Source organism: Oryctolagus cuniculus, chromosome 12 (genome assembly GCF_964237555.1).
Source record: "Oryctolagus cuniculus chromosome 12, mOryCun1.1, whole genome shotgun sequence".
Classification (NCBI taxonomy): Eukaryota; Metazoa; Chordata; class Mammalia; order Lagomorpha; family Leporidae; genus Oryctolagus; species Oryctolagus cuniculus.
In genome coordinates this window covers 117,537,391-117,562,852 of record NC_091443.1, presented here as the reverse complement: position 1 = coordinate 117,562,852, position 25,462 = coordinate 117,537,391, and the positions used below count along the sequence as shown (strand labels likewise).

The 25,462-nt window shown below is 40.6% G+C and overlaps 1 protein-coding gene across 4 annotated transcripts in view; it reads left to right on the top strand.

Moving 5' to 3' along the window:
- LOC127486861 (zinc finger protein 568-like) overlaps positions 1-23,866 on the top strand; it is a 57,100-nt gene extending 33,234 nt beyond the window's left edge. For 3 of the 4 annotated variants that reach the window (XM_070054820.1, XM_070054819.1, XM_070054821.1), the window contains exons 2-4: positions 10,490-10,616; positions 10,861-10,953; positions 14,379-23,866. In XM_070054820.1, coding sequence (XP_069910921.1) covers positions 10,493-10,616; positions 10,861-10,953; positions 14,379-16,387 — 2,226 coding nt within the window. In that variant the 5' untranslated portion in view covers positions 10,490-10,492 and the 3' untranslated portion in view covers positions 16,388-23,866. Of the gene's footprint in view, positions 1-1,180; positions 3,969-10,489; positions 10,617-10,860; positions 10,954-14,378 lie in introns of those variants that run through there. The other variant, XM_070054818.1, reaches the window with a different exon arrangement.
- Positions 23,867-25,462: the final 1,596 nt, after the last annotated feature.

The following is a 25,462-nucleotide window of genomic DNA, read 5'->3' as shown; positions in this document are numbered from 1 at the left end:
ATGGGATTGATCTTAGCAGTTCTTTCTCAGCCATGGCATTGTCTGTGTATACAAAGGCTGTTGATTTTTGTGCATTGATTTTAGATCCTGCCACTTTGCCAAACTCTTCTATGAGTTCCAATAGTCTGTTAGTGGAGTTCTTTGGATCCCGTAGATAAAGAATTGTATCATCTGCAAAGAGGGATAGTTTGAGTTCTTCCTTCCCAATTTGTATCCCTTTAATTTTTTTTCTTGCCTGATGGCTCTGGCTAAACTTCCAGAACTATGTTGACTAGCAGTGGTGAAAGTGAGCATCCCTGTCTGGTACCAGATCTCAGTGGAAATGATTCCAACTTTTCCCCATTCAATAGGATGCTGCCCCTGGGTTTTTCATAAATTGCTTTGATTGTATTGAGGAATGTTCCTTCTATACCCAATTTGCTTAGAGTTTTCATCATGAAAGGGTGTTGTATTTTATCAAATACTTTCTCTGCATCTATTGAGATAATCATATGGTTTTTCTTCTGCAGTTTGTTAATGTGGTGTATCACATTGATTGATTTGCGAACTTTGAACCGTCCCTGCATACCAGGGATAAATCCCACTTGGTCTGGGTGGATGTTCTTTCTGATGTGTTGTTGTATTCTATTAGCCAGAATTTTGTTGAGGTTTTTTGTATCTATGTTCATCAGGGATATTGGTCTGTAATTTTCTTTCAGTGCTGCATCTTTTTCCGGCTTAGGAATTAAGTTGATGCTGGCTTCATAGAAAGAATTTGGGAGGATTCCATCTTTTTCAATTGTTCTGAATAGTCTGAGAAGAATTATAGTTAGTTCTTTAAATGTCTGGTAGAATTCAGCAGTGAATCCATTTGGTCCTGGTCTTTTCTTTCTTGGGAGGGCCTTTATTTCTATCTCAGTTATGGGTCTGTGTAGGTTTTCTATGTCTTCATGGTTCAATTTAGGTAGATTGCATGTGTCCAGGAATCTATCCATTTCTGACAGTTTTCCCTGTTTGCTGGCATACAAGTCCTTGTAGTAATTTCTGATGACTCTTTTTATTTCTTTGGTGTCTGTTGTTATGTTTCCTTTTTCATCTCTGATTTTATTGATTTGGGTCTTTTCTTTTTTTAGTTAGTTGGGCCAATGGGGTGTCAATTTTGTTTATTTTTTTTTAAAAAAACAGCTGGTTAGCTGATCTTTTGTAATTTTTTTTTATTCAATCCTGTTGATTTCTTCTCTGATTTTAAATATTTTTCTTCTCCTACTAGATTTGGGTCTTATTTGCTGTAGTTTTTCTATTCCTTGAGATGAATTGAAAGCTCATTTATTTGGTGTTTTTCCAATTTTTTGGTGTAGGCACCTATTGCTATAACCTTTCCTCATAACACTGCTTTTGCTGTATCCCATAAATTTTGATATGTTGTGTTGTTATCCTCATTTACTTCCAGAAAGTTTTTGATTTCTCTTTTGATTTCTTGAATGACCCAGTGTTCATTCAGGAGCATGTTGTTCAGTCTCCATGTTTTTGCATACTCTCTAGGGATTCCTGAGTTGCTAATTTCCAACTGCATTCCTCTATAGTCTGAGAAGCTGCAGCGTATGATTCTAATTCTTTTAAATTTGCAGAGACTTGCTTTATGGCCTAGTATGTGGTCAGTCCTAGAGTAGGTTCCATGCACTGCTGAGAAGAATGTAAAATCTTTAGCTGTAGGATTGAAAGTTCTGTATATATCTGTTAGATCCATTTGGGCTATAGTGTCAATTGAATCTGCTGTTTCCTTGTTGATCTTCTGTTGGGTTGGTCTATTTCTGAGAGTGGAATATTGAAGTCCCCAAGTACTAATGTATTGGAGTCTATGTCTCCCTTTTAAGTCCCTTAACATATCTTCTAAATAAACTAGTGTCCTGTAATTATGTGCATATAGATTTATAATTGTTATGTCTTCCTGTTGAATTGTTCCCTTAATCATTATATAGTGCCCCTCTTTGTCTCTCTTAATAGTTTTTGTGTTAAAGTTTATTTTGTCTGATATTAACATGGCTACACCTGCTATTTTTTTGGTTTCTGTTGGCATGGAATATCTTCTTCCAACCTTTCACTTTCAGTCAGCATGCATCTTTGTTGGAAAGATGTGTTTCTTGTAGGCAGCAAATAGATGGGTCTTTTTCCTTAATCCATTCGGCCAGTCTGTGTCTTTTAACTGGACAGTTGAGTCCATTAACATTCAATGTGACTATTGATAAGTAGTAACTTTGCCCTGCCATTTTCCCAAAGATATTTCTAATATATGCTTTGAACTTCCTGTGATCTTTTACTGGGAGATTTTCTTCCTTTACCTTTTTTCATATTTATGGCTGTGTTTCTGTGTGTAACACATCTTGAAGCATCTTTTGCAGGGCTGGGTGAGTGGTGACAAATTCTTCCAATGTCTGTTTGCTATGAAAGGTCTTTATTTCACCTTCATTCACAAATGAGAGCTTTGCAGGAGATAATATTCTGGGCTGGCATTTTTTCTTAGTACCTGGGCTATATCTCGCCATTCCCTCCTATCCTGTAGGGTTTCTGATGAGAAGGCTGCTGTGAGTCTAATTGGAGATCCTCTGAGAGTAATCTGACATTTCTCTCTTGCACACTTTAGAATCTTTTGTTTATGTTTCACTGTAGTGAGTTTGATTACAACGTGTCAAGTCGAGAATCTCTTTTGGTCATGTTTATTAGGGGTTCTATGAGCTTCCTGTACTAGGATGTTTCTGTCCTTCTCCAAACCCAGGAAGTTTTCTGCTAGTATCTCACTAAAAAGGCCTTTCTCTATCTCCATGCCTTCAGGAACTCCTAGAACCTGAATGATGTGTTTTTTAATAGTATTCTGAGGATTCCCCACAATATTTTTTAGATTTCTAATTTCCTCTTCTTTTCTTTGGTTTCACTGTATGCTTTCCTGTTCTCTGTATTCTAAGTCCGATATTCTCTCTTCTGCTTCACAGATTCTGTTTTTAAGGCTCTCTAATGCATTTTTCATTTGATCTATTGAATTCTTCATTTCAGTTTGATTTCTCTTCACTATCTCAATTTCATGTTCTACTAATTGCTTCATTTCATTTTGATTTTTCCTTAAGATTTCATTTTCATGAGAGAGATTTTCTACCCTGTCCAGTAAGGATTTCTGTAGTTCAAGAATTTGTTTTTGAGAACTTCTAAGTGTTCTTATCATATATTTTTGGAAATCCGTCTATTGCATTTCTTCTATCTCATCACCTTTACAATCTTGACTTGGGGTGTCTTGTTCATTTTGGGGCATCATAATGTCTTCCTTGTTCTGGTTTCCTCAGTTTCTGCATTTGTTGCTTGGCATTATGGAGATATTCTTTGGTTGCTTCTTTTTTTTTTTTTTTTTTTTGCTGTTGTGGTTTTTCTTGTTATACTATGACTTGATTAAGTGGACTGTGTGCTTTTGATGGATCCTTAGAGGCTTGTGATGGGTGTGGCCAGAGAGCTCTGATTCTTCAGGGTTAAGGGTGACATACCCAGGTGAGGCATATTAAATTTTTTCTCTTTCTCTCTCATTCTCTCTCTCTCTCTCTTTTTTTTTTTTATTAAGAAGGGAAGTAATTCCACACGGCTGAGTGGAATTGAAGGCAGTCAATGTCTGAGCTCTGGCCCCTGTGGGTATAATATTCATGTGCTCTGTCCCAAGGACCACACAAAGGATCTGTTCAGTCCTCAGTGTAAGCTCAGATTCCCCTGCAGTCTTCCCCCGGGTTGCCAAGGTTACCAAGTTTTCGGCGTCTCCCAAGAGTACTCACATCTCAGAAACTCCATGAGTTCTCTCACACACCCTCAGTTTTTTTTTTTTCACAGTCACAGTTCATAAGCTCCCACACATTCACTAGGTCCTAACCTCCTTTTATTTCTCCCCACCAGAGTCAGCACAGCTTTTACGTATGTCCAAAATGGTGCCTGCTCTTTGTCTTGCTCACCTTTGTAAGGTGAGTGGAGACAGAGAATCATGTCCATACTGGTCCCTTTTATTTTATTCTATTTTATTTTATTTATTTTATTTCTCTCTTTTAGTTAGCCTGGTAGACTTTCCCCCACAGGGTTTCAAGCCTCATTCCCTCTAGGCTCTTCCTGTGACTTCCCTGCAAATGTCTTGGGCTACTGAGGTTTTGCCTCACCTCCCTTTCCAGTGCTGGTGTGTAGACTAGGCAGCTGGGGTCCCGAGCCATGGGCACCCATGCCCTCCACGTAGGTCCACCATGTCCCACTAGTTCTGGAAGAGTTTCTTCTGCAGTTTTTTCCCCTAACTTCCCTGAAACTATAGTATCTCCACTTTTATTAAACTATTTTTTCCTGGACTATCAGTGTCCCTATTCCACCATCTTGGAGGACTCCTGCCCCCTGTATTCTAATAGTCCTTCCTGGTAGCTCAAGGAAGTTTTGCCAGGATCTCTGTAAAAAAGATGAAACAAATTGTATTTCAGGAGAAAAGTGCTTTGTGTAGTTTCACATGATTTGTAAATACCCAGCACCTTAACTTCTGTCTAATGTTCTCTATCTTGCCACACTTAATTAAAAAACATTTATTTTTCAGATCCATTTCAGAAATTGTCACCAGTTCAAATAGTACTGCTTTAGAAAACTTTCATGAGCATGTCTTCCCTTTTGCTACTAATGCTATGTTTTGAGTGTATGACTTCAAAAAACATATCATGAGGCTGGTGCTGTGGCACAGTGGGTTAATGCCCTGGCCTGAAGTGCCCACATTTGATATTGGCATGGGTTCAAGACTCAGCTGCTCCACTTCTGATCCAGCTCTCTGCTATGGCCTGGGAAAGCAGTAGAAGATGGCTCAAGTCCTTGGGTCCCTGCACCCCTGTGGGAGATCAGGAAGAAGCTCCTGGGTCCTGGCTTTGGTTGGTGCTGCTCCGGCCATTGCAGCCATTTGCAGAGTGAGCCATCAGATGGAAGATCGATCTCTCTCTCTCTCTCTCTCTCTCTCTGCATAAATTTCACTTTCACATAAATAAATACATCTTTAAAAAAAAACAAAAAGCATATCATAAAAATTTTCCCATTTCAGTAATTTCTTCTTGAACAATATGCAATATACATGCAGCTACAGAAAATTACTGTGAACCTTTATCCTGCCTTCTGAGATAGTAAAATTATATTAAATTAGATTTCATATGATAATAAGCTTCTTAAAATATAAACCAAAAGAACACAATGAGTATATATAAGCCGAAATGTGAAGAACAACCTTATGGTCTCCAGATAATTTATTTTTATGAATCCCGGGACTCTTTTTTTTTTTTTTTTTTTTTTTTTTTAGTATCAGCAGCTTTTCTAAGGTCTAATTGATAGGCAAAGACTTTGTTTATAGGAGCTTTTTTCTAAGTTTTTTAAAAAAATTATTTGAAAATATTGTATATAGAGGAGAGACCCAGAGAGATCTTCCTTCTGCTTGTTCACATCACAGATGGCTGCCTTGAGCAGGGCCAGGAAAGAATGAGGCCAGGAACCAAGATCTTCATCTGGGTCTCCCACATTGGTAGCATTTGCCCAAGTATTTGGATCATCTTCCATTGCTTTTCTCAGGCCATCAGCAGGAAGCTGGGTCAAAAGCAGAACAGCCAGAACATGAACCAGTGCTCATATGGGATGCTTGTATTGCAGACGGCAGGTTTACTTGTTTACAATGCTGGCCCTGCTTTATAGGAACTGCTAAATGAAATTTTGAAGTTGTATGCATTGTAGTTTGCATGTAATTCAACTTTCTTCCATACTTACTGATATATATCAGCATTTGATGTAGGACAAATCAGAAAACACAATGGCTTAACAAATAGCCATTTGATTTGCAGTTCTGACTCTGTGTTATGGGCTGTAGTCAGCTGGGCAGTTCCTATGATCAGTCCAGGAGCAGAAATGAGAGTTTAGGCATTTGGGGAACTGATTGAGGCTTCACTTAAGTGTCTGGGGTTTGTGGTGAATCTTGGCTACATATTATCTCTTTTTTTCTTTTTTTGACAGGCAGAGTTAGTGAGAGAGAGAGACAGAGACAAATGTTTTCCTTCCATTGGTTCACCCCCCAAATGGCCACTATGGCCAGCATGTTGTGCTGATCCAAAGCTAGGAGACAGGCACTTCCTCCTGATCTCCCATGTGGGTGCAGGGCCCCAGAACTTGGGCAATCCTCCACTGCCTTCCCAGGCCACAGCCGAGAGATAGACTGGAATAGGAGCAACTGGGTCAGAACCGGCACCCAAACTGGGACTAGCACCTGGAGTACCAGTGCCGTGGGCAGAGGATTAGCCTAGTGAGCCACAGCGCCAGCCTACATACTATCTCTTCAACAGGCAGGCCCCAGGGTTTTTCAGAAGATAACTGTCAGAAAAAGAAATCTGAGAAGGCAAATACTTTACAAATTGTCTATTTCTGGGGCTGGTTCTGTGACACCACCTGTTGTGCCAGCATCCCATATGGGTGTCAGTTTGTGACTCGGCTGCTCCACTTCTGATCCAGCTCTTTGCTACAGCCTGGGAAAACAGTAGAAGATGGCCCAAGTCCTTTGGCCCCTGCTCCCTTGTGGGAGACCTGAAAGAAGCTCCTGGTTCATATCTTTGGATCTACACAGCTCCAGCCATTGCAGCCATCTGGAGAGTGAACCTGCAGTTCAAAGACCTCTCTTTCTCCTCCTTCTCTCCCTTCCTCCCTCCCTCCCTCCCTCCCTCCCTCCCTCTCTCCATCCCCCTCTCTCTCTTCTCTGCCTCTCCTTCTCTATGTAACTCTTTCATACAAATAAATATTTTAACAAATTGTCTCTTTCTATCACATTTACTGGTATCTCATTGGGTAAATCAAGTGAAATGGTGAAATTCAGGGTCTTTTTTTTTAAAAGATTTATTTATTTATTTGAAAGAGTTACACACACAGAGAGAGGGAGAGGCAGAGAGAGAGAGAGAGCTCTTCCATCTGCTGGTTCACTCCCCAGTTGGCTGCAATGGCCAGAGCTGTGCCAATCCAAAGCCAGGATCCAGGAGCTTCTTCTGGGTTTCCCACATGGGTACAGGGGCCCGAGGACTTAGGCCATCTTCTACTGCTTTCCCAGGCCATAGCAGACAGTTGGATCAGAGTGGAGCAGCTGGGAATCAAACCAGTGCCTATATGGGATGCCAGTCTGCAGGTGGCAGTTTTACCCGCTAGGCCACAGTGCCAGCCCCAATCCAGGGTTTTGTGAAGGGATGAATACAGGGAAAGGTGCTACTTGGAATCATTACTGGTAAAGTGCACTGCATTAAATATACATTATGTGCATTTGTTAACTTTCTTTAGTATGAACTTTAATAACAACATAATGTTTACCTCTGATAGCATCATTCATTTGAACACTCAACATTTCTTTTTACTTTTACATTATTATTTTACAAAATTTGTAGATAATGCTTTCGTTAAACCAATGATAACTTCTGTTTAATCTCTGCCACTTAATATAGGTGGGTGCATTTTCCTATGTATTTCTATTTTTACAGGTTTATTCCTCCACAGTGAAGCTGATGTTTTCTTGGTTAATGTATTTATTATTCTTTATTCATTCTATTGTATCCTTTTTTTCGCACTGTTCAGTGCAGAAGGAAACCAGAGGGTGTTTTTTTTTTTTTTTTAAGATTTCATTTATTTATTGAAAGAGTTGCAGAGAGAGAAAGTCTTCTATCTGCTGGCTCACCCTCCAAATTATTGCAAAGGCTGGAGCTCAGCCGATCCAAAGCCAAGACCCAAGAGCTTCTGGGTCTCCCATGCAGGTGCAGTGGCCCAAGGACTTGGACCATGTTTCACTGCTTTCTCAGGACATAGCAGAAAGCTAGATTGTAAGTTGAGCAGGCAGGACTCGAACCAGAACCCATATGGAATGTTGGCACTGCAGGCAGCAGCTTTACCCATTATGCCACAGCGTTGGCCTCCAGAGTTTTCTTTGAACTCCTGCCATTCACCTTCTCTCCCAGGTATGATTCTGGGTCCTCCACATGTTTCTAAGAGGAAAGAAAATTAATATATCATCTGTAAGTGTTTTTTTTTTTTTTAATTATTCCCCAGCTTGTCAGTACTCATTTTAGGTGTTTAATGCTAGTTTATTTATTTATTTTTTTAGATTTTTTTTATTTATTTGAAAGAGTTTCAGAGAGGCAGAGGGAGAGAGAGAGTCTTCCATCTGCTGGTTCACTCCCCAGTTGGCCACAATGGCCGGAGTTACACTAATCCAAAGCTAGAAGTGAAGAGCTTCTTCTGGGTCTCCCACATGGGTTCAGGGGCCCAAGGACTTAGGCCATCTTCTACTGAATTCCCAGGCCATAGCAGAGAGCTGGATTGGAAGTGAAGCCACTGGGACTTGAACTGGCACCAATATGGCATGCCAGCACTGAAGGCAGTGGCTTTACCTGCTATGCCACAGTGCCAGTCCCAGTATACTAGTTAATTAAAATGGAAAATATGGGGTCAGCTCTGTGGCTCAGTGGGTTAATGCCGTGGTCTAAAGCATTGACATTCCATATGGGCACCAGTTTGAGGCCCAGCTGCTCCACTTCTGCTCCAGCTCTCTACTATGGCCTGGGAAAGCAGTGGAAGATGGCCCAGGTCCTTGGGCCCCTGAACCCATGTGGGAGACCCAGAAGAAGCTCCTGGTTCCTGGCTTCAGATTGGTGCAGTTCCAGCCATTGCAGCCAATTGGGGACTGAACCAGCAGATGGAAGACCTCTCTCTCTCTGCCTCTCCTCTCTCTGTGTAACTCTGACTTTCAAATAAATAAATAAATCTTTATTTATTTATTTGAAAGGTGGACTTGCAGAGATTGGGAGAGACAGGGAGACAAAAGGAGATATCTTCTATCTACTGTTTCATTCCCCAAATGCCCACAATGGCTGGGTCTGGGCCAGGCCAAAGCCAGGAGCCTGGGACTCCATGGGTCTCCCACACTGGTGGAAGGATCCAAATACTCAAGCCATTTTCACTGCTCTTTCAATCAGATTAGCAGGGAACTAGATTGGAAGTGGAGCAGCAAGGACTCAAGTCCTCTGTTTACATGGGATGCCAGCATTGATGGTGGAGGCTTAGCCTGCTGGATCACCATTCTGGTGACTATTGCAGGTTCTGAAATAAATCTCTAAGCATTTTTCTCAGTGAGTCACAAATGCAGATTGTACTGCAGACATTCCCAGGTTCTCTTTTTGGGCAAATAATTCTATTGCTTTCACTTTAATTATGTATAATGTTATTTCAAATGTTTATCATTTGAATATTTTGGACAAGTATTTCCATTGCTTTCACTTTAATTAGATATAATGTTATTTCTTTATTTCTTTCTTTTTTTTTTTTACAGGCAGAGTGGACAGTGAGAGAGACAGAGAGAAAGGTTTTCCTTTTTTTTTTTTTTTTTTTTTTTTTGCCATTGGTTCACCCTCCAATGGCCGCCATGGCTGGCGCGCTGCAACTGGTGCACCGTGCTGATCTGAAGCCAGGAGCCAGGTGCTTCTCTTGGTCTCCCAGGGGGTGCAGGGCCCAAGCACTTGGGCCATCCTCCACTGCACTCCCGGGCCATAGCAGAGAGCTGGACTGGAAGAGGGGCAACCAGGACAGAATCTGGTGCTCCAACCGGGACTAGAACCCGGTGTGCCGCACCACTAGGTGGAGGATTAGCCTATTGAGCTGTGGCGCCGGCCGGTATAATGTTATTTCAATTGTTTATCAGTAGAATAATCATAGACAAGGGCAAAAGCTAATTTGTATTCTTTGTCTTACCTGTATTTTCTTAAAATTATTTATTAGCTTGATAGAGAAAAAAGTTGATGGACTGAGAGAGAGCTTTGACACATTAATTCACTTCCTAGATAACCATACCAAATAGGTGGGGTAGGACTGAAGCCAGGATTGAGGAATGGAATCTAGGCCTCCTTCATTGGTGGCATCACCATTGCTTCCCCAGGTTTGCATTATCTGGGAGCTAGAAACTAGAGCTGGCATTGGAAATCATAGACACTCTGAGGTGGCATCATAAACAACACTAAGCTAAATGTCTGCCCTGTCTTTTAATATATTTTTTCTCTGACATATTGGAAATGATATGCATGGTGTTTTCCTGGAAATTGTTTTCTGTTCATTCCCATCGTAATTTCACTGATGGTTTCTTGCCTTTTTTTCTCGATGCTTCTACATACTTCTCCTTAACATTGCCCATTCAAGAGTCAGTATTGCCCCTCTTCTAGCCTGCTGTGCAATTCCCCTTGACAGATGTGGCCTTTGTGATTTGAACCTCCTGTTTCCCTCTAGCTTGGGCATTTCTCACAGCCAGTAGATAATGGGTTTGACTCTGTTGAATGCTCTGTGTGGCTTTCTAAACACTCAATAAGTCTAATGTGACACCATATCCTTCCTTTTTTCCTTCATAACCATACACAACTGTCAGTGTTTATTTTGTGACAGAGTTAATATGTTGACTGGAAGTGTAATATTATAGGTGATGACAGCATTTGAAGATGTGGCTGTGTACTTTACGTGGGAGGAATGGCAGAAAATGAACAATGCTCAGAAAATTCTGTACAGAGATGTGATGCTGGAGACCTACAGCAGCCTGTTCTCCTTGGGTGAGTGACACCCTTCACATGCCCAGTGATAACATTTTCTTGCTATTTGATAAATAAGGGAACAGTTTATAATGTTTAATATTGGGCAGGATTAGAATTTGAGTCCATGAATAATCTGAACATCTACCATCTAACAAAAGATTCAAATTGGAACATTTGTTGCATAGCTCCTGAACCAAACTGTAGTCCTTTAAATAACCCAAGATAGTGATTTCACAAAGTCTTACTTTGTTTCCATTAATAGGGCACTGCATTACCAAACCTGACTTAATCTTCAAGTTGGAGCAAGGAGCAGAGCCATGGATGGTGGACGAATGCTTGAATGAGAGCCTTCCAGGTCAGTCTGCACATAAGATACAGGGAGGCCAAGGCAGAAAGTGTGCAGGTGTTGACTGGTGTTCTTTCCATGAATTTTTCTCAAGCCTTACTCCTGATGACAGCTGGTTTTGTGCATCAGACACAGGCATTTAGAGATACCAATATCTTTCTAACTTTTGTTCTTAGTGAAGATGTTCTTTGATTAAAAAAAAAATCCAGTCATTTTCTGATGTTACTAAGGCTTTTATTTAGGTTTGATACATTCCCCAAATTCTAACTTGTCCTTCTCTATACTTTCATACCTTTTCCTTCATGCACTTATTAGTTCCTTCTATGCTTGTTAATTAGGCAACATAAAGAAACTTATTTTTTTAAGATTAATTTTTCTGGTTTTTTTTTTTTTTTTGACAGGCAGAGTGGACAGTGAGAGAGAGAGACAGAGAGAAACGTCTTCCTTTTGCCATTGGTTCACCCTCCAATGGCCACCATGGCCAGTGTGCTGTGGCTGGCACACTGCGCTGATCCAAAGCCAGGAGCCAGGTGCTTCTCCTGGTCTGCCATGCAGGTGCAGGGCCCAAGGACCTGGGCCATCCTCCACTGCACTCCCTGGCCACAGCAGAGAGCTGGCCTGGAAGAGGGGCAACCTGGACAAAATCCGGCACCACGACCAGGACTAGAACCTGGTGTGCTGGTGCCACAGACAGAGGATTAGCCTATTGAGCTGCCACGCTGGCCTGTTTCTGTTTTTTTTTTTGTTTTTTTTTTAAGATTTATTTATTTGAAAGTCAGAGCACGAGAAGGAGGAGAGGCAGAGAGAGAAAGAGAGAGAGGTCTTCCCATCTTCCATCCACTGGTTCACTTCCCAATTGGCTGCCATGGCTGGAGCTGTACTGATCTGAAGCTAGGAGCCAGGAGCTTCTTCCAGGTCTCCCACATGGATACAGGGGTCCAAGGACTTGGGCCATCTTCTACTGCTTTCTCAGGCCATAGCAGAGTGCTGGATCAGAAGTGGAGCAGCTAGGACTTAAACTGGTGCCCATAAGTGGTGTTGGCACTGCAGGTGGTGGCTTTACCTGCTATACCACAATGCCAGCCCCTGGAAACTTATTTCTAATTCATTGCTCAGATTGAGTTCCCACTCATGATTTTGCCCAGGCATAGAACTTGCTCAGGACTGCATCAATAAATGTGAGCTCTCTCTTAGTCTTTTTCTTTTTTTTCCTCTGTGCCTCTCAAATTAATAAGAAAATTATAGTCTGTTGGAAACATTTGAGAAGTGAGCCTACAGTTGGCAAACCTCTGTTTCAGTCTGTCTTTATCTCTCATTCTGTCTCTCTGACTCTCAAGTAAGTAAATAAGTAAATGCTAAAAGATGATCATGTTTCTGGTGCTGTGGCATAGTGAATTAACACCCTAGCCTGAAGCACCAGCATCCCATATGGGCACCAGTTGTTCCACTTCTGATCCAGCTCTCAGCTATGGCCTGGGAAAGCAGTAGAAGATGTTCCAAGTCCTTGGACCCCTGCACCCGAGGGAGACCCAGAAGAAGTTCTTGGCTCCTGGCTTCAGATCAGCACAGTTCTGGCCGTTGTGGCCAATTGGGGAGTGAACCATTGGATCAAGACCTTACTCTCTCTTTGCCTCTCCTCTCTGTGTAACTCTGAATTTCAAATAAATCTTTAAAAATAAAAGATGGTCATGAGTAAGCCTCTGTGCTGTGACATCAGAAATTATGAAGCTAGGAATGATACTATGATGCAGTGTGTTAAAGCTCCAGCCTGCAACACTAGCATTGCATATGGGTGCCAGTTCAAGTCCCAGCTAGTCCTCTTCTAATCCAGCTCTCTGCTAATGCACCTGAGAAAAGAGCAGAGGTTGGCCCAAGTCTTTGGCCCCCTGTACCCATGTGGGAGACAAGAAAGACACTCCTGGCTCCTAACTTCATCTTGGCCCAGCACTGGTTGTGCCCATATGGGGAGTGAACCAGCAGATGGAAGACTTCTCTCTGTTTCTATCTCTCTATATAATTTTAGCTTTCAAATAAATAAAATAATTCTTTGAAAAAAAGAAATCCTAAACTAAGCATGAACTTATAAAAAACATGAAAAGAAGTGATCCTAGACTCACCAAGAAAGTAATGAGATTTTGAGACCCAAGGTCAAGTAGCCTTGTGGGTTTATGTTGGGTGGCTCAGATTTCTTTAAGGGTGGAGTTTGAAGTATGATTTCTCTCTTATTTTTCAGTATCATTGAAAAATAAGCAAATAAAAAGATAAGAAAAGCATAGGAAATGGAGCTTTCAGTGAAAATAGGAGGCAACTGATCAAAAGCCTCCAGAAATTCAAATTATCACACAGGAATGCTTCTAGAAAGAATTGAGAGGAGGTAACCAGCACTGATGATTTCAGAATGAGCTAGAAAACACTTTTCAAAGAAGATGAGCACATCCCAGTTTGCAGAAACAAATTCTTCAAACTGATTGGGAGTGTTTAGCTAAAGTGGTATATTGGGAATTTTCTGTACCTGTTGTACTTCTGAGAAGCTGAAGGTGTTGGGTGTCCTTAGGAATTTAGGGAAGCTGTCATAGAGTAGAGACAAAGTAGTTTTTCATTTGAAAAATCCCACAAATGATGTTTACCTAGGAAGACTGAGCATGAGACACTCATAGATTCAAATCCTACTCCTTAAATGTTGTCCTGCTTAAAGTACAGGCACATTTCACTCTTCTCCACCTGCAAGTAAATGATCAGTAAAACTTTTTCATGTTTATGGTGGAGATATCAGAGAAGCAAAAAGCACACAATTTTTATAAAAATAAACTGGAGAAAAAGGACAGGGAAAAAAATGGTTGCTAGGTAGTGGGTGAATATTTTTATTAAATACTTTTCCATTCTTTAAAATATTTTATAGATATTTCATCTTTGTGAAAGGCAGAGTGATAGTGAGAGAAGAGAGAGAAAGAGGTCCTCTATTAGCTCACTTCCCAGATGCCTGCAACACTTAGGTCTAACAAGTCTGAAGCCAAAACTCTAGAATCCCTCTAGTCTTCCCTGGTTTCTCACAGGTTCCCAGGCACATGAACCATTATCTGCTTCCTTCCAGTTTACATAGGCAGAGAGCTGTACTGAAAGCAGAGTAGCCAGGGCTCAAACTGACACTGTTTTGAGATGCAGGCATCCCACACATCATAGCACAAATGTCATTCTACCATCCTTGACAAATTCCCATAGTAAAAAGGATCATGTTTGAACATTGGGAAACCTCATGGTATATTAATGTATTAAGGAGAAACACCATATAATGGTCACAGATAAGTACCTCATACTGATTTTGTGAACATCTTATGCCACTTGGATAACAAGTAACTTCATTGCCTTTACATGAGTATGCCAGGAGAAACAGTTACATGTGATTCAGTGACATGATTGCTTTTTTCTCATTTCAGTGGGCATGAAAAGGGATGACCTGATTAGGATCAACCAGGAAAGTCAGGACAACAATCTGAATCAGGATTTTATGAAAAATAAGAAGACATCAGCTCTCAAGAGAGTTGAATTAAGAAAAACACTTAGTTTAAATTCAAGCCATATTCCAACACTGATTATTCAAAAGGGAAGCTATTCAGGATTGAAGCCTGAGGAATGCAATAAATGTCACACTGTGTATCCCCCCAGTGGGCCTGATCAACCACAGGCTGGAGAGAAATTTGATAACACTAAGATACCTGGAAAACCTCTCCAGTTCTGTGAGCCTCTTGGTCAGCATGACAAGATTCACATCATGAAGCAGCCATTTGGACCCACTGGACAAGCAAAAGTCTTCACAAGAAAGATGTTCTGTAAATCTGAGAGGGTTCATATGGCAGAAAACTGTAATAAATCAACTGTCACTTTTGGAAAAGCAACTCAAATAGAAAAGGCTATCTATGGAAATTCTAGCCTCAATATGCATCAACAAACTCACACAAGAAAGAAATTTTATAAGTACATCATGTATGTTGAACCTGTCATTCACCAGTCACATCTTACAATAAACCAGAGACTAAATACAAGGGAAAAACTTTACACATGTAAACCTTGTGGAAAATCACTCAGTTTTAATTCACCTTCTGAATGTAATGACTGTGAAAAAGCCTTTGGACAAAAGTCAGTCCTCAGGAAACGCCAACAAATTCACACAGGGGAGAAACCTCATGAATGTAGTGATTGTGGAAAAGCCTTTGGACGAAAGTCAAGCCTCATAAACCATCAGCGAATTCACACAGGAGAGAAACTTTATAAATGCCTTCATTGTGGAAAAGGCTTTCTATGGAAGTCAGACCTCATCAAACACCAGAGAATGCACACAGGGGAGAAACCTCATGAATGTAATGACTGTGGAAAAGCCTTTGGACGAAAGTCACACCTCATTGTGCACCAACAGATTCACACAGGGGAGAAACCTCATAAATGTAATGACTGTGGAAAAGCCTTTGGACGAAAGTCATGCCTCAAAATACACCAGCGAATTCACACAGGGGAGAAACCTCATGAATGTAATGACTGTGGAAAAGCCTTTGGACGAAAGGCAGACCTCATCATACACCAGCGAATTCACACAGGGGAGAAACCTTATAAATGTAATGACTGTGGAAAAGCCTTTGGACAAAAGTCAGTCCTCATCCTACACCAGCGAATTCACACAGGGGAGAAACCTTATAAATGTAATGACTGTGGAAAAGCCTTTGGACAAAAGTCAGACCTCATCGTGCACCAGCAAAATCACACAGGGGAGAAACCTCATAAATGTAATGACTGTGGAAAAGCCTTTGGACGAAAGTTATGCCTCAAAATACACCAGCGAATTCACACAGGGCAGAAACCTCATGAATGTAATGACTGTGGAAAAGCCTTTGGACAAAAGTCACACCTCATTGTGCACCAACGGATTCACACAGGGGAGAAACCTCATAAATGTAATGACTGTGGAAAAGCCTTTGGACAAAAGTCAGAGCTCAAAATACACCAGCGAATTCACACAGGGGAGAAACCTCATGAATGTAATGACTGTGGAAAAGCCTTTGGACAAAAGTCAAGCCTCATAGTGCACCAGAGAATTCACACAGGGGAGAAACCTCATAAATGTAATGACTGTGGAAAAGCCTTTGGACGAAAGTCAGACCTCAGGAAACATCAGCAAATTCACACAGGGCAGAAACCTCATAAATGTAATGACTGTGGAAAAGCCTTTGGACGAAAGTCAGACCTCAGGAAACATCAGCAAATTCACACAGGGCAGAAACCTCATAAATGTAATGACTGTGGAAAAGCCTTTGGACGAAAGTCAAACCTCATCGTACACCAGCGAATTCACACAGGGGAGAAACCTCATGAATGTAATAACTGGAAAAGCCTTTGGACGAAAGTCACAGCTCATCGTACACCAGAGAATTCACACAGGGGAGAAACCTCATAAATGTAATGATTGTGGAAAAGCCTTTGGCCATAAGGTAGGCCTCATGATACATCAGCGAAATCACATAGGGCAGAAGCCTCATGAATGTAATGACTGCGGAAAAGCCTTTGTATGGAAATCACACCTCATATCACACTGGAGAATTCACACAGGGGAGAAACCCCATGAATGTAATGACCAAGGGAAAGCCTCTGGATAAAAGTCAATCCTTTGGAAACATCAGAGAATTCCCACAGGGAAGAAGCCTCATGAATGCAATGATTTTGGAAAAGCCTTTGGACAAAAGACAAACCTCATATCACAGCAGAGAATTCACACAGGGTAGAAAACTCATGATCGTAATAACTGTGAAAAGCATTTAGCCATAAGTCAACCTTCATCATGCATCAGAGAATTCACACAGGGCAGAAACCTTATGAATGTAATGACTGGAAAAGCCTTTGGACAAAAGTCAAACCTCATAATGCACCAGAGGATACACACAGTGTTGAAACTTCATGAGTGTAATGACTGCGGAAAAACTTGATTTTAAGTTCCAACTCCAAATGCATCAGAGGATTCACACAGGGAAATAACCTTATAAATGTAATGACTGTGGAAAAGCCTTTTTCTATAAGTTATACCTCATATCAAAACAATTCACACAGGGCAGAAACCTTATGAATCTAATGAGTGTGGAAAAGCCTTTATAAATCATATGTTATATGGGAATCATATGTTATACAGGAAAGTATACAGTCAAACCAAACACAAGACCAGGAGATTAGAAATCTAAAAAAGACTGTTGGGAATCTACAGGATACTATAAAAAAAAAAATAAGACCAACATTCTGGTTCTAGGAGTTCCTGCAGGCATGGTGAGAGAGAAAGGATTAGAAGGCATTTTTAGTGAAATACTAGCAGAAAACTTCCTGGGTTTGGAAAAAGAAAGAGACATCCAAGTACAGGAAGCACACAGAACTTTGAATAGACATGGTCAGAAAACATCCTTGCCATGACACATTGTAATCAAACTGCCACAGTGAAACAAAAAGACAAGATTCTAAAACGCTTAAGAGAGAAACATCAGATTACTCTCAGAGGATCTCCAATTAGACTCACAGCAGACTTCTCATCAGAAACCCTGCAGACTAAGAGAAAATGGCAAAATCTAGTCCAAGTCTGAAGAGAATAAAGCTGTCATCCCAGATTATTATACGCTGCAAAGCTCTCATTTGTGAATGAAGGTGAAATAAAGACCTTTCATAACAAACAGAAATTGAAAGAATTTGCCACCACTTGTCCAGACCAGCAAGATTTCTTCTTTTTTATTTTTTTTCCACTGTGGCAGATTTTATCTTTGTACTATGACTGTAGATAAGTGGACTTTCTGCTTTCTCTGAATCTCTGGAGGCTAGTAGTGGATGTGGCCAGAGAGCTCTGTTCAGTCTCCAGGGTTAAGGGTGTGCCTCAGGTGACACACCCAATTTTGGCATGTCTTATTTCTCTTTTTTTTTGATCAGAAGGGAAGCATCTTCTGCTCAGTTGGGCTCTTCTCCTCAATGGAGACCAGTGCCTGAGTACTAGCCCCAGTGGGTATAATATTTGTCTGCTCTGTCCAAAGAACCACACAAAGGATCTGTGTAGTCCTCAGTATAAGTTCAGATTCTCCAGAAATGTCTCTCATCCCCTTGGGCTAGATGGTGAAAGTGACATCTTAAGTTTTAACATATATATATATATATATATATATATATATATATATATATATATATATATATGATTAAGGTTAAAAGTGACTGTATTTGATTGCATTAAGTTTTAAGTTGGTCATATAGAAGGCACCAATTGTTAAAGTGATCATATCGATAGAATTAACAGAATTAAAGAGAAGTAAATGCTTCAACATGGGAAGCAGTCCATACAGCAGACTCATAGAATGGCAATTGCTCTAAGTAACACTCAATGACCTCAGAGTCCTCCCTAAAGGCATTCTGGTCTGGCTAAAAAGCCCACAAGAGCATTTCAGGCATGGAAAGTTAGGACACTTATGCAAAAAGGTGTGCCTACATGGAGAGTGTCCCTGGGTGAGAGTCCTGTGGAAAGAAGTGGTCATCAAAGAAGGATGTACTCTCTTCAAAGGGAGAACTTTCACTTTGCTTACAGCCTTCTCTAAATATTGATGGAGCTTGTGGATTCAGAAGGCTTCCATAGCCTAGACAGCTCATGTCAAGAGCCTTGGGTGATCACTGACAGCACACAAAAAAGTGTGAATTCTTTTTTTTATTTTTTTATTTTTTTTTACTTTTATTTGATGAATATAAATTTCCAAAGTACGATTTATGGATTACAGTGGCTTCCCCCACATACCGTCCCTCCCACCCACTACCCTCCCCTTTCCCACTCCCTCTCCCCTTCCATTCACATCAAGATTCATTTTCGATTATCTTAATATACAGAAGATCAGCTTAGTATACATTAAGTAAGGATTTCAACAGTTTGATCTCACACAGAAACATAAAGTGAGAAATAATAGATGATTTTTTTTAAATGATGATGAAATCAGATCAGACCTATTGTCATGTTTAATCCCAGTGAGAGTCAAATTGGGAGTTGATAATTTCTTTCTTTCTTTTTTTTTTTTCCCAGAGGATCAGTTTAGTATGCATTAAGTAAAGATTTCAACAGTTTGCACCCCCATAGAAACACAAAGTGAAATATATTGTTTGAGTACTCGTTATAGCATTAAATCTCAATACACAGCACATCAAGGACAGAGATCCTACATGAGGAGTAAGTGCACAGTGACTCCTGTTGTTGACTTTACCAATTGACACTCCTGTCTATGGCATCAGTAGTCTCCCTATGCTCCGGCCATGAGTTTCCAAGGCTATGGAAGCCCTCTGAGTTCTCTGATTCTTATCTTGTTTAGACAAGGTCATAGTCAAAGTGGAGGTTCTCTCCTCCCTTCAGAGAAAGGTACCTCCTTCTTTGAAGACCTGTTCTTTCCACTGGGATCTCACTCGCAGAGATCTTTTGCCAGAGTGTCTTGGCTTTCCATGCCTGAAATACTCTCATGGGCTTTTCAGCCAGATCGGAATGCCTTTAGGGCTGATTCTGAGGCCAGAGTGCTATTTAGGACATCTGCCATTCTATGAGTCTGCTGAGTATCTCACTTCCCATGTTGGATCACTCTCTCCTTTATTTATTCCATCGGTTAGTGTTAGCAGGTACTAGACTTATTTATGTGCTCCCTTTGACTCTTTGTCCTTTCATTATGATCAATTGTGAACTGAAATTGATCACTTGGACTAGTGAGATGGCATTGGTACATGCCACCTTGATGGGATTGAATTGGAATCCCCTGGTATGTTTTTAACTCTACCATTTGGGGCAAGTCAGCTTGAGCCTGTCCCAAATTATACATCTCTTCCCTCTCTTATTCCCACTCTTATATTTAACAGTGATCACATTTCAGTTAAATTTCAACACTTAATACTGTGTATTAATTACAGAGGTAGTTAGCAGGCAAATGATATACCCACAGGAGCCAGAGATTGGAAGCTCTTTCCCAAGGACCACACAGGGAATCTGTTCTGCCCTCAGAGTGGGCTCAAAGTCTCCTTCAGTCTCCCATTGGGTTGCCAAAGTTACGGAACTGTAGCGTCTCTGGAGAGTACTCACATGAATTCTTTGAGTTCTCTCCCCCACCATCTCTTTTTTCACAGTCTCAGTTCAGTAGTACCACAAATTTACTAGGTCCTAATCTCCTGTTAATTCCCCCCGCCCAGAGTCAGGTTTTTCTGCTAGGCTCAGGGCCGGTGCAGATCTGAGGTCACTCTGCTTATGACGTATGTCCAAGATGGCGCCTGCTCTTTGTCTTGCTCACCTTTGAGAGGTGAGCGGAGAGAGAGAAACCCGTGTCCGTACCAGTCACTTCTTTTCTCTCTCTCTCTCTTCTAGTTAGCCTGGTGAACTTTTCCCCCTGGGGGGTCATTCCCTCTAGTCTCCTTTTTCCGCTTGCCTGCCGGTGTCTCAGGCTATTGAGGTTCGGCTCACCTCACGTTTCAGCACTGGTGTGTTGAGTCTGCTGCTGGTGTCCCGAACTGTGGGCTCCCATGCTCTCCACACAGGTCCACTGTGAATCATGCATTCCGGAAAAGTTTCTTCTGCTGTTTCTTCCCCTACTCTTCCTTGAACCTGCAGTATCTCCACTTTTATTAAACTGTCTCTCCCCAGACTATCAGTGTGCTCCCTTCCTATTCCGCCATCTTGCCACCTCCCACCATATTCACATTTTAAAGTATCAATTTTGCTAACATACGTATATTTTGTCACAGTAAATTTATAAAATATGTTTCAAGATTTATACTGCCTCCACATGCAAACAAAGGTATATAGAATAAACACAGCCTTCTCTACCAGATCACTTAAAGCACTGTAAAAACATATTGTAATTGATTAATTTTTAAAAGAAAACTTCTTAGAATTCCACATTCCTCAATTATCACCAACTTTTCTATTGCTTTTCTTAGTAAAAATGTTTTAAGTTCTCTGAACTTATCCATATCACTCAAAATTCTATAGCAACCATCTATTGAAATGGTTCCTTAACAAATTCAATTATCAGCCACCTGTAAATCATTCAAGGTCATTGATATAGTGAAATATTTTCTTGCTATGACCCAGGGAAGATACAATCCTGTTTTTATTTCCAGAAAAAGTTATCACTGCTAACATTTTTGCAAAAGAAAATGAAGGATTTAGTTTACTTTTTTTTATCCTGATCACATAAACAATTTTCATCATTCATTTGTAGCAGACCCCTGCATTAAAATCAATTAACTGAGTATTTCATTTAAAAACAATGGAGAAAAGCAATTAGCCTACTAATATAGACTGCATCTGTTGGTGAACTAAAGGTAGATATTTTGCGCCTCTGGACACATTTTTGAGGTACGCTTGATAGGATTTGTTTACAGACAAGAGAGGAGTTGTGAAAGAGATTAATCAAGAATTGCACTGTGGGCCAGTGCTGTGGCTCACTAGGCTAATCCTCCACCTGCAGCACTGGCACCCCAGATTCTAGTCCCAGTTGGGGTACTGGATTCTGTCCTGGTTGCTCCTCTTCCAGTCCAGCTCTCTGCTATGGCCAGGGAGTGCAGTGGAGGATGGCCCAAGTGCTTGGGCCCTGCATCTGCATGGGAGACCAGGAGGAAGCACCTGGCTCCTGGCTTCAGATCAGTGCAGCGCACCAGCCATAGGCCATTTGGGGGGGTGAACTAATGGAAGGAAGACCTTTATCTTTGTCTCTCTCTCTCTCACTGTCAATAACTGTCTCTCTCACTGTCTACTCTGCCTGGCAAAAAAATAAATAAGTAAATAATTGCACTGTGGATCTCAGCACAGCAACTGCAGAAGCTGCCATTAACTCAAGTAGGGAAGGCTACCTAAAGGACAGGTATGAGAAAGAATAACATTAGTAATATTTTGGACCTTTTGGGATTTAAATACACAATGGATAATCAAAGAGAAATCTCAAGTAGGCAGTGTGATATACCAATCTGAAATTAAGGAGGGGTTCCTGGGCTGGAAATACAAATTTGGAAACCATTAGTGCAAACAAGGATGTAAAAGTCATTAGAAAGAATATCAAAGATTGAGCTCTACAGCACTTCTGTTTTAAAGGAGATGAGAAAAAATCAAAAGAAACAGGCTATTATGGATACACTAGAAAAGCAATAGGAAAACTAGGTGAGTGATAGTTTTAATGCTTATTTCAGAATATTTATGAGTGATATGACCAGCATTTTCCATTTTTGATTTTTGAATGATAGCATTCTAGCTGGGGTAAGGTGACACCACACTGTAATTTGTATTTGCATTTCCCTGATGGCAGTCATCCTGGAGTTTTTTCATCTGTCTGTTGGCCTTTTTTTTTTAAGATTTATTTATTTATTTCAAAGTCAGAGTTACACACAGAGGGGGGGGGGCTTCTACCCAATGGTTCACTCCCCAAATGGCTGCAATGGCCAGAGCTGAGCCAGTCCGGAGCCAGGAGCCAGGAGCTTCTGGGTCTCCCACGTGGGTGCAGGGGCCCAAGGACTTGGGCCATCTTCTACTGCTTTCCTGGGCCATAGCAGAGAGCCAGATCAGAAGTGGAGCAGCTGGGACTTGAACCAGCACCCATATGGAATACTGGAATTGCAGGCGGTGGCTTTACCTGCTATGCCACAGTGCTGGCCCCATGTTGGCCCTTTTTATTTCATCCTTTGAAAAATGCTTGTTCCTGCCCTTGCACATTTTTAACTGGATTATTTTGTTGTTATTGAGTTTCTGGAACTCCTTATATATTCTTGATATTAATCCTTTATTGGATGCATAGTTTTCAAATATTTTCTCTCATTGTTTTCATTACCTCTTCACTTTGTTAATTATTTTCTTTTTTTGTGAAACAATTTCTTAGATTGATGTAACCACATTAGTCTATTGGTATTTGTTTTATTACTCTTGCTTCTGCTATCTTATTCAAAAATTCATTCCTTAGGCCAATAGCCTTTCCCCTATGTTGTTCATCAGTAATGTGATGGTTTCAGGTATTAGGTTTAGATCCTTGATCCATTGTGAGTTGATTCTTGTATAGGGAGTAAGATATAGGCTTGATTTTGAACTACAGCAGTGGAAATCCAACTTTCCAAACATCATTTATAGAAGAGACAGAATTCATTTCTAAAATATTTATTTATTGATTGATTTACAAGACAGAGATACTGGTAGGGGGGGAGAGGAAGAGAGACAGAGAAAGAGTTTTACAGTCTGCTGGTTCTCTCCCCAAATTGCTGCAATGATCAGGGCTGGGCCAGGTCAAATTCAAGAGCACAGAACTCCTTCTGGGTCTCTCACATGGGTGCAGGGACCCAAGGTGCATTAGGACAAAGGTGGATTGGAAATGGAGCAGCTGAGGCTTGAACCAGCACCCATATGGGATGCAGAAACTACAGGTGGAAGCTTGACATTCTATGCCCCAGAGCCAGCCCAGAAGCAACTGAATTTTACCAAACTTTGAAGGAAGAACTGATCCCCATTCTTAAATTATTCAAAACAATTGTAAGGGATTAGCCTAGTGAGCCACGGCCCTGGCTGTTAAATTTTCATAATATGAAAATCATTGGTGTTCATTATTTTCTTTGCTTGAGTTCAGATCCAAAACTTGAAGAAAGAAACTATTATGGCAAATTAGGCACAGTTTTTATGCTTGAGAGATTTCAGTATGTTGTGTATATTCAAACTGCTACAGCTTCATGCCTCCTGCTTCTGAAGCAGTGTATGCTGAGCACTTGAGAGAGACTGGTATGCATTTGCTTGTGTATTTTAATATAAATATGTAACTTCCTTTACACTCTATGTTGCTAACTCATAGTTCACATGTGTTGTTATCCTATTAATAATGGGCCTTGTAAGCTTTGAACCATTTGCAAATAATAAATATGTACTGCTGCATATTAGTAATATTTACTTTTCTTATATTTACTTCTTTTATAAAGACCATTTTACATTCTTATGTAATATTTGATGCATACAAAAGAATATAATCAATATGCTGAGATACAAAACACAACAAACTAGCACTCCAAATCATTTAAGATTGGCACTGTATTTGTTTTTAGCAAGTGCTTGTTCTTTTATTATATATGTATATAATAAAATAAATATTACATATTAATATAATGAATATTTAATAACATAAAATCGTATAAATATGATAAAATATATTACATATATATATATATATAACCTTGTACATTTGGGAAAAAAATTCCTTAATGACATCTGATTTCCTGTTTATTCTACTTTGCTGAGCTGGCATGGCAAGGGATCTCAGCTATTATTCATTCCTCCCATTACTGGCACTTGTGAAGAGCATTGTGGTTATAAAATGAAAGCAGCATTCCCAATTCCTACCTGAAAACATAAAATGTTGCAAAAAAGGAATCTTTCCTGTAATGGAAACTAATCTGGGAGACATCTGTTGAAAAGGAATGAAAAGCACAAGTGAGCTCCACCTCTTACTGAATTGGGCAGGTTTTGCTACTGAGTTCCTCAGTTTCCATGAACTTACAGTATCAGCAGCAAACAAATGATAACATCAGTCACAACACACATTTTATATTATATGAATTTATGGTGGAAAGAAATTCCTACAAATATTTTTGTCAAAATATTGTGCTTGCTACCAAAATTAAGCATCTAAAAATGAAACCATCTAAACCTTGAATTATGTATTTAAAATAAATACTCAGGTGAATTTTTACAAACAGCATTTCAGTTACTCTGGGTAAATACAGTAAATCTCTATAATTCCATAGCATCTGGTTTCAGAGTCAACACAAAGTCAGAAAATTAAGCTGCCATGTACACAATAGCGAATCCATTCAAGGAACCAGCACTGCTTGCTATGAGGCAAGTGGTGGGAGCAGGCCAGGAGTGGGGGCAGGGAGGCATCAGCACCCTGTCCTGCAGCATAGACTTTGGCACCTGGGGAAATCTGGCAGAGCCTGGCAAGATGAGGCACCCCCAGCCTCCAGGACCTGCTGGGAAGCTGAGATACCTTGGCCAGCCCCAGAGTCCTCGGGTCTAATCTCAGAGCTGGACCCCATTGCTGATCTTGGTGCCTTCAGTTCCAGCATCTAAGGCAGCCCACAAGGTGACCAATGGTCCAGGTGACTTCCTGTGTCCCCATGCCAACCCACTTCCCAAAGCCAATGCACCACAAGAAGATACAAAGATAAAGTTGTTTTAAAATGGGCAGTTTTGAGAACACGTGCAAAGTCACAGCACCATTAAATCACAAACCGATTTAGGTTTGCACACTGTTTCTCAGTCCTCCCCTTCCTCCCTGCTCCCATGACTGCATATTTTGCTGCTACTCTGATGGGGAAAAATGCAAAATGCGTTTTCTCTTTTGTGGTTTGAAGAGTTGTCTAGAGCTGGACTTGGGATCAAATCCAAGGTTTTCTTTTTCTGTGGAGTGTTGTAGCCATTACATCTACATGCTTGACTGTGAGCATCACTTTTCCAGGCCTCCCTGAGAGGGTG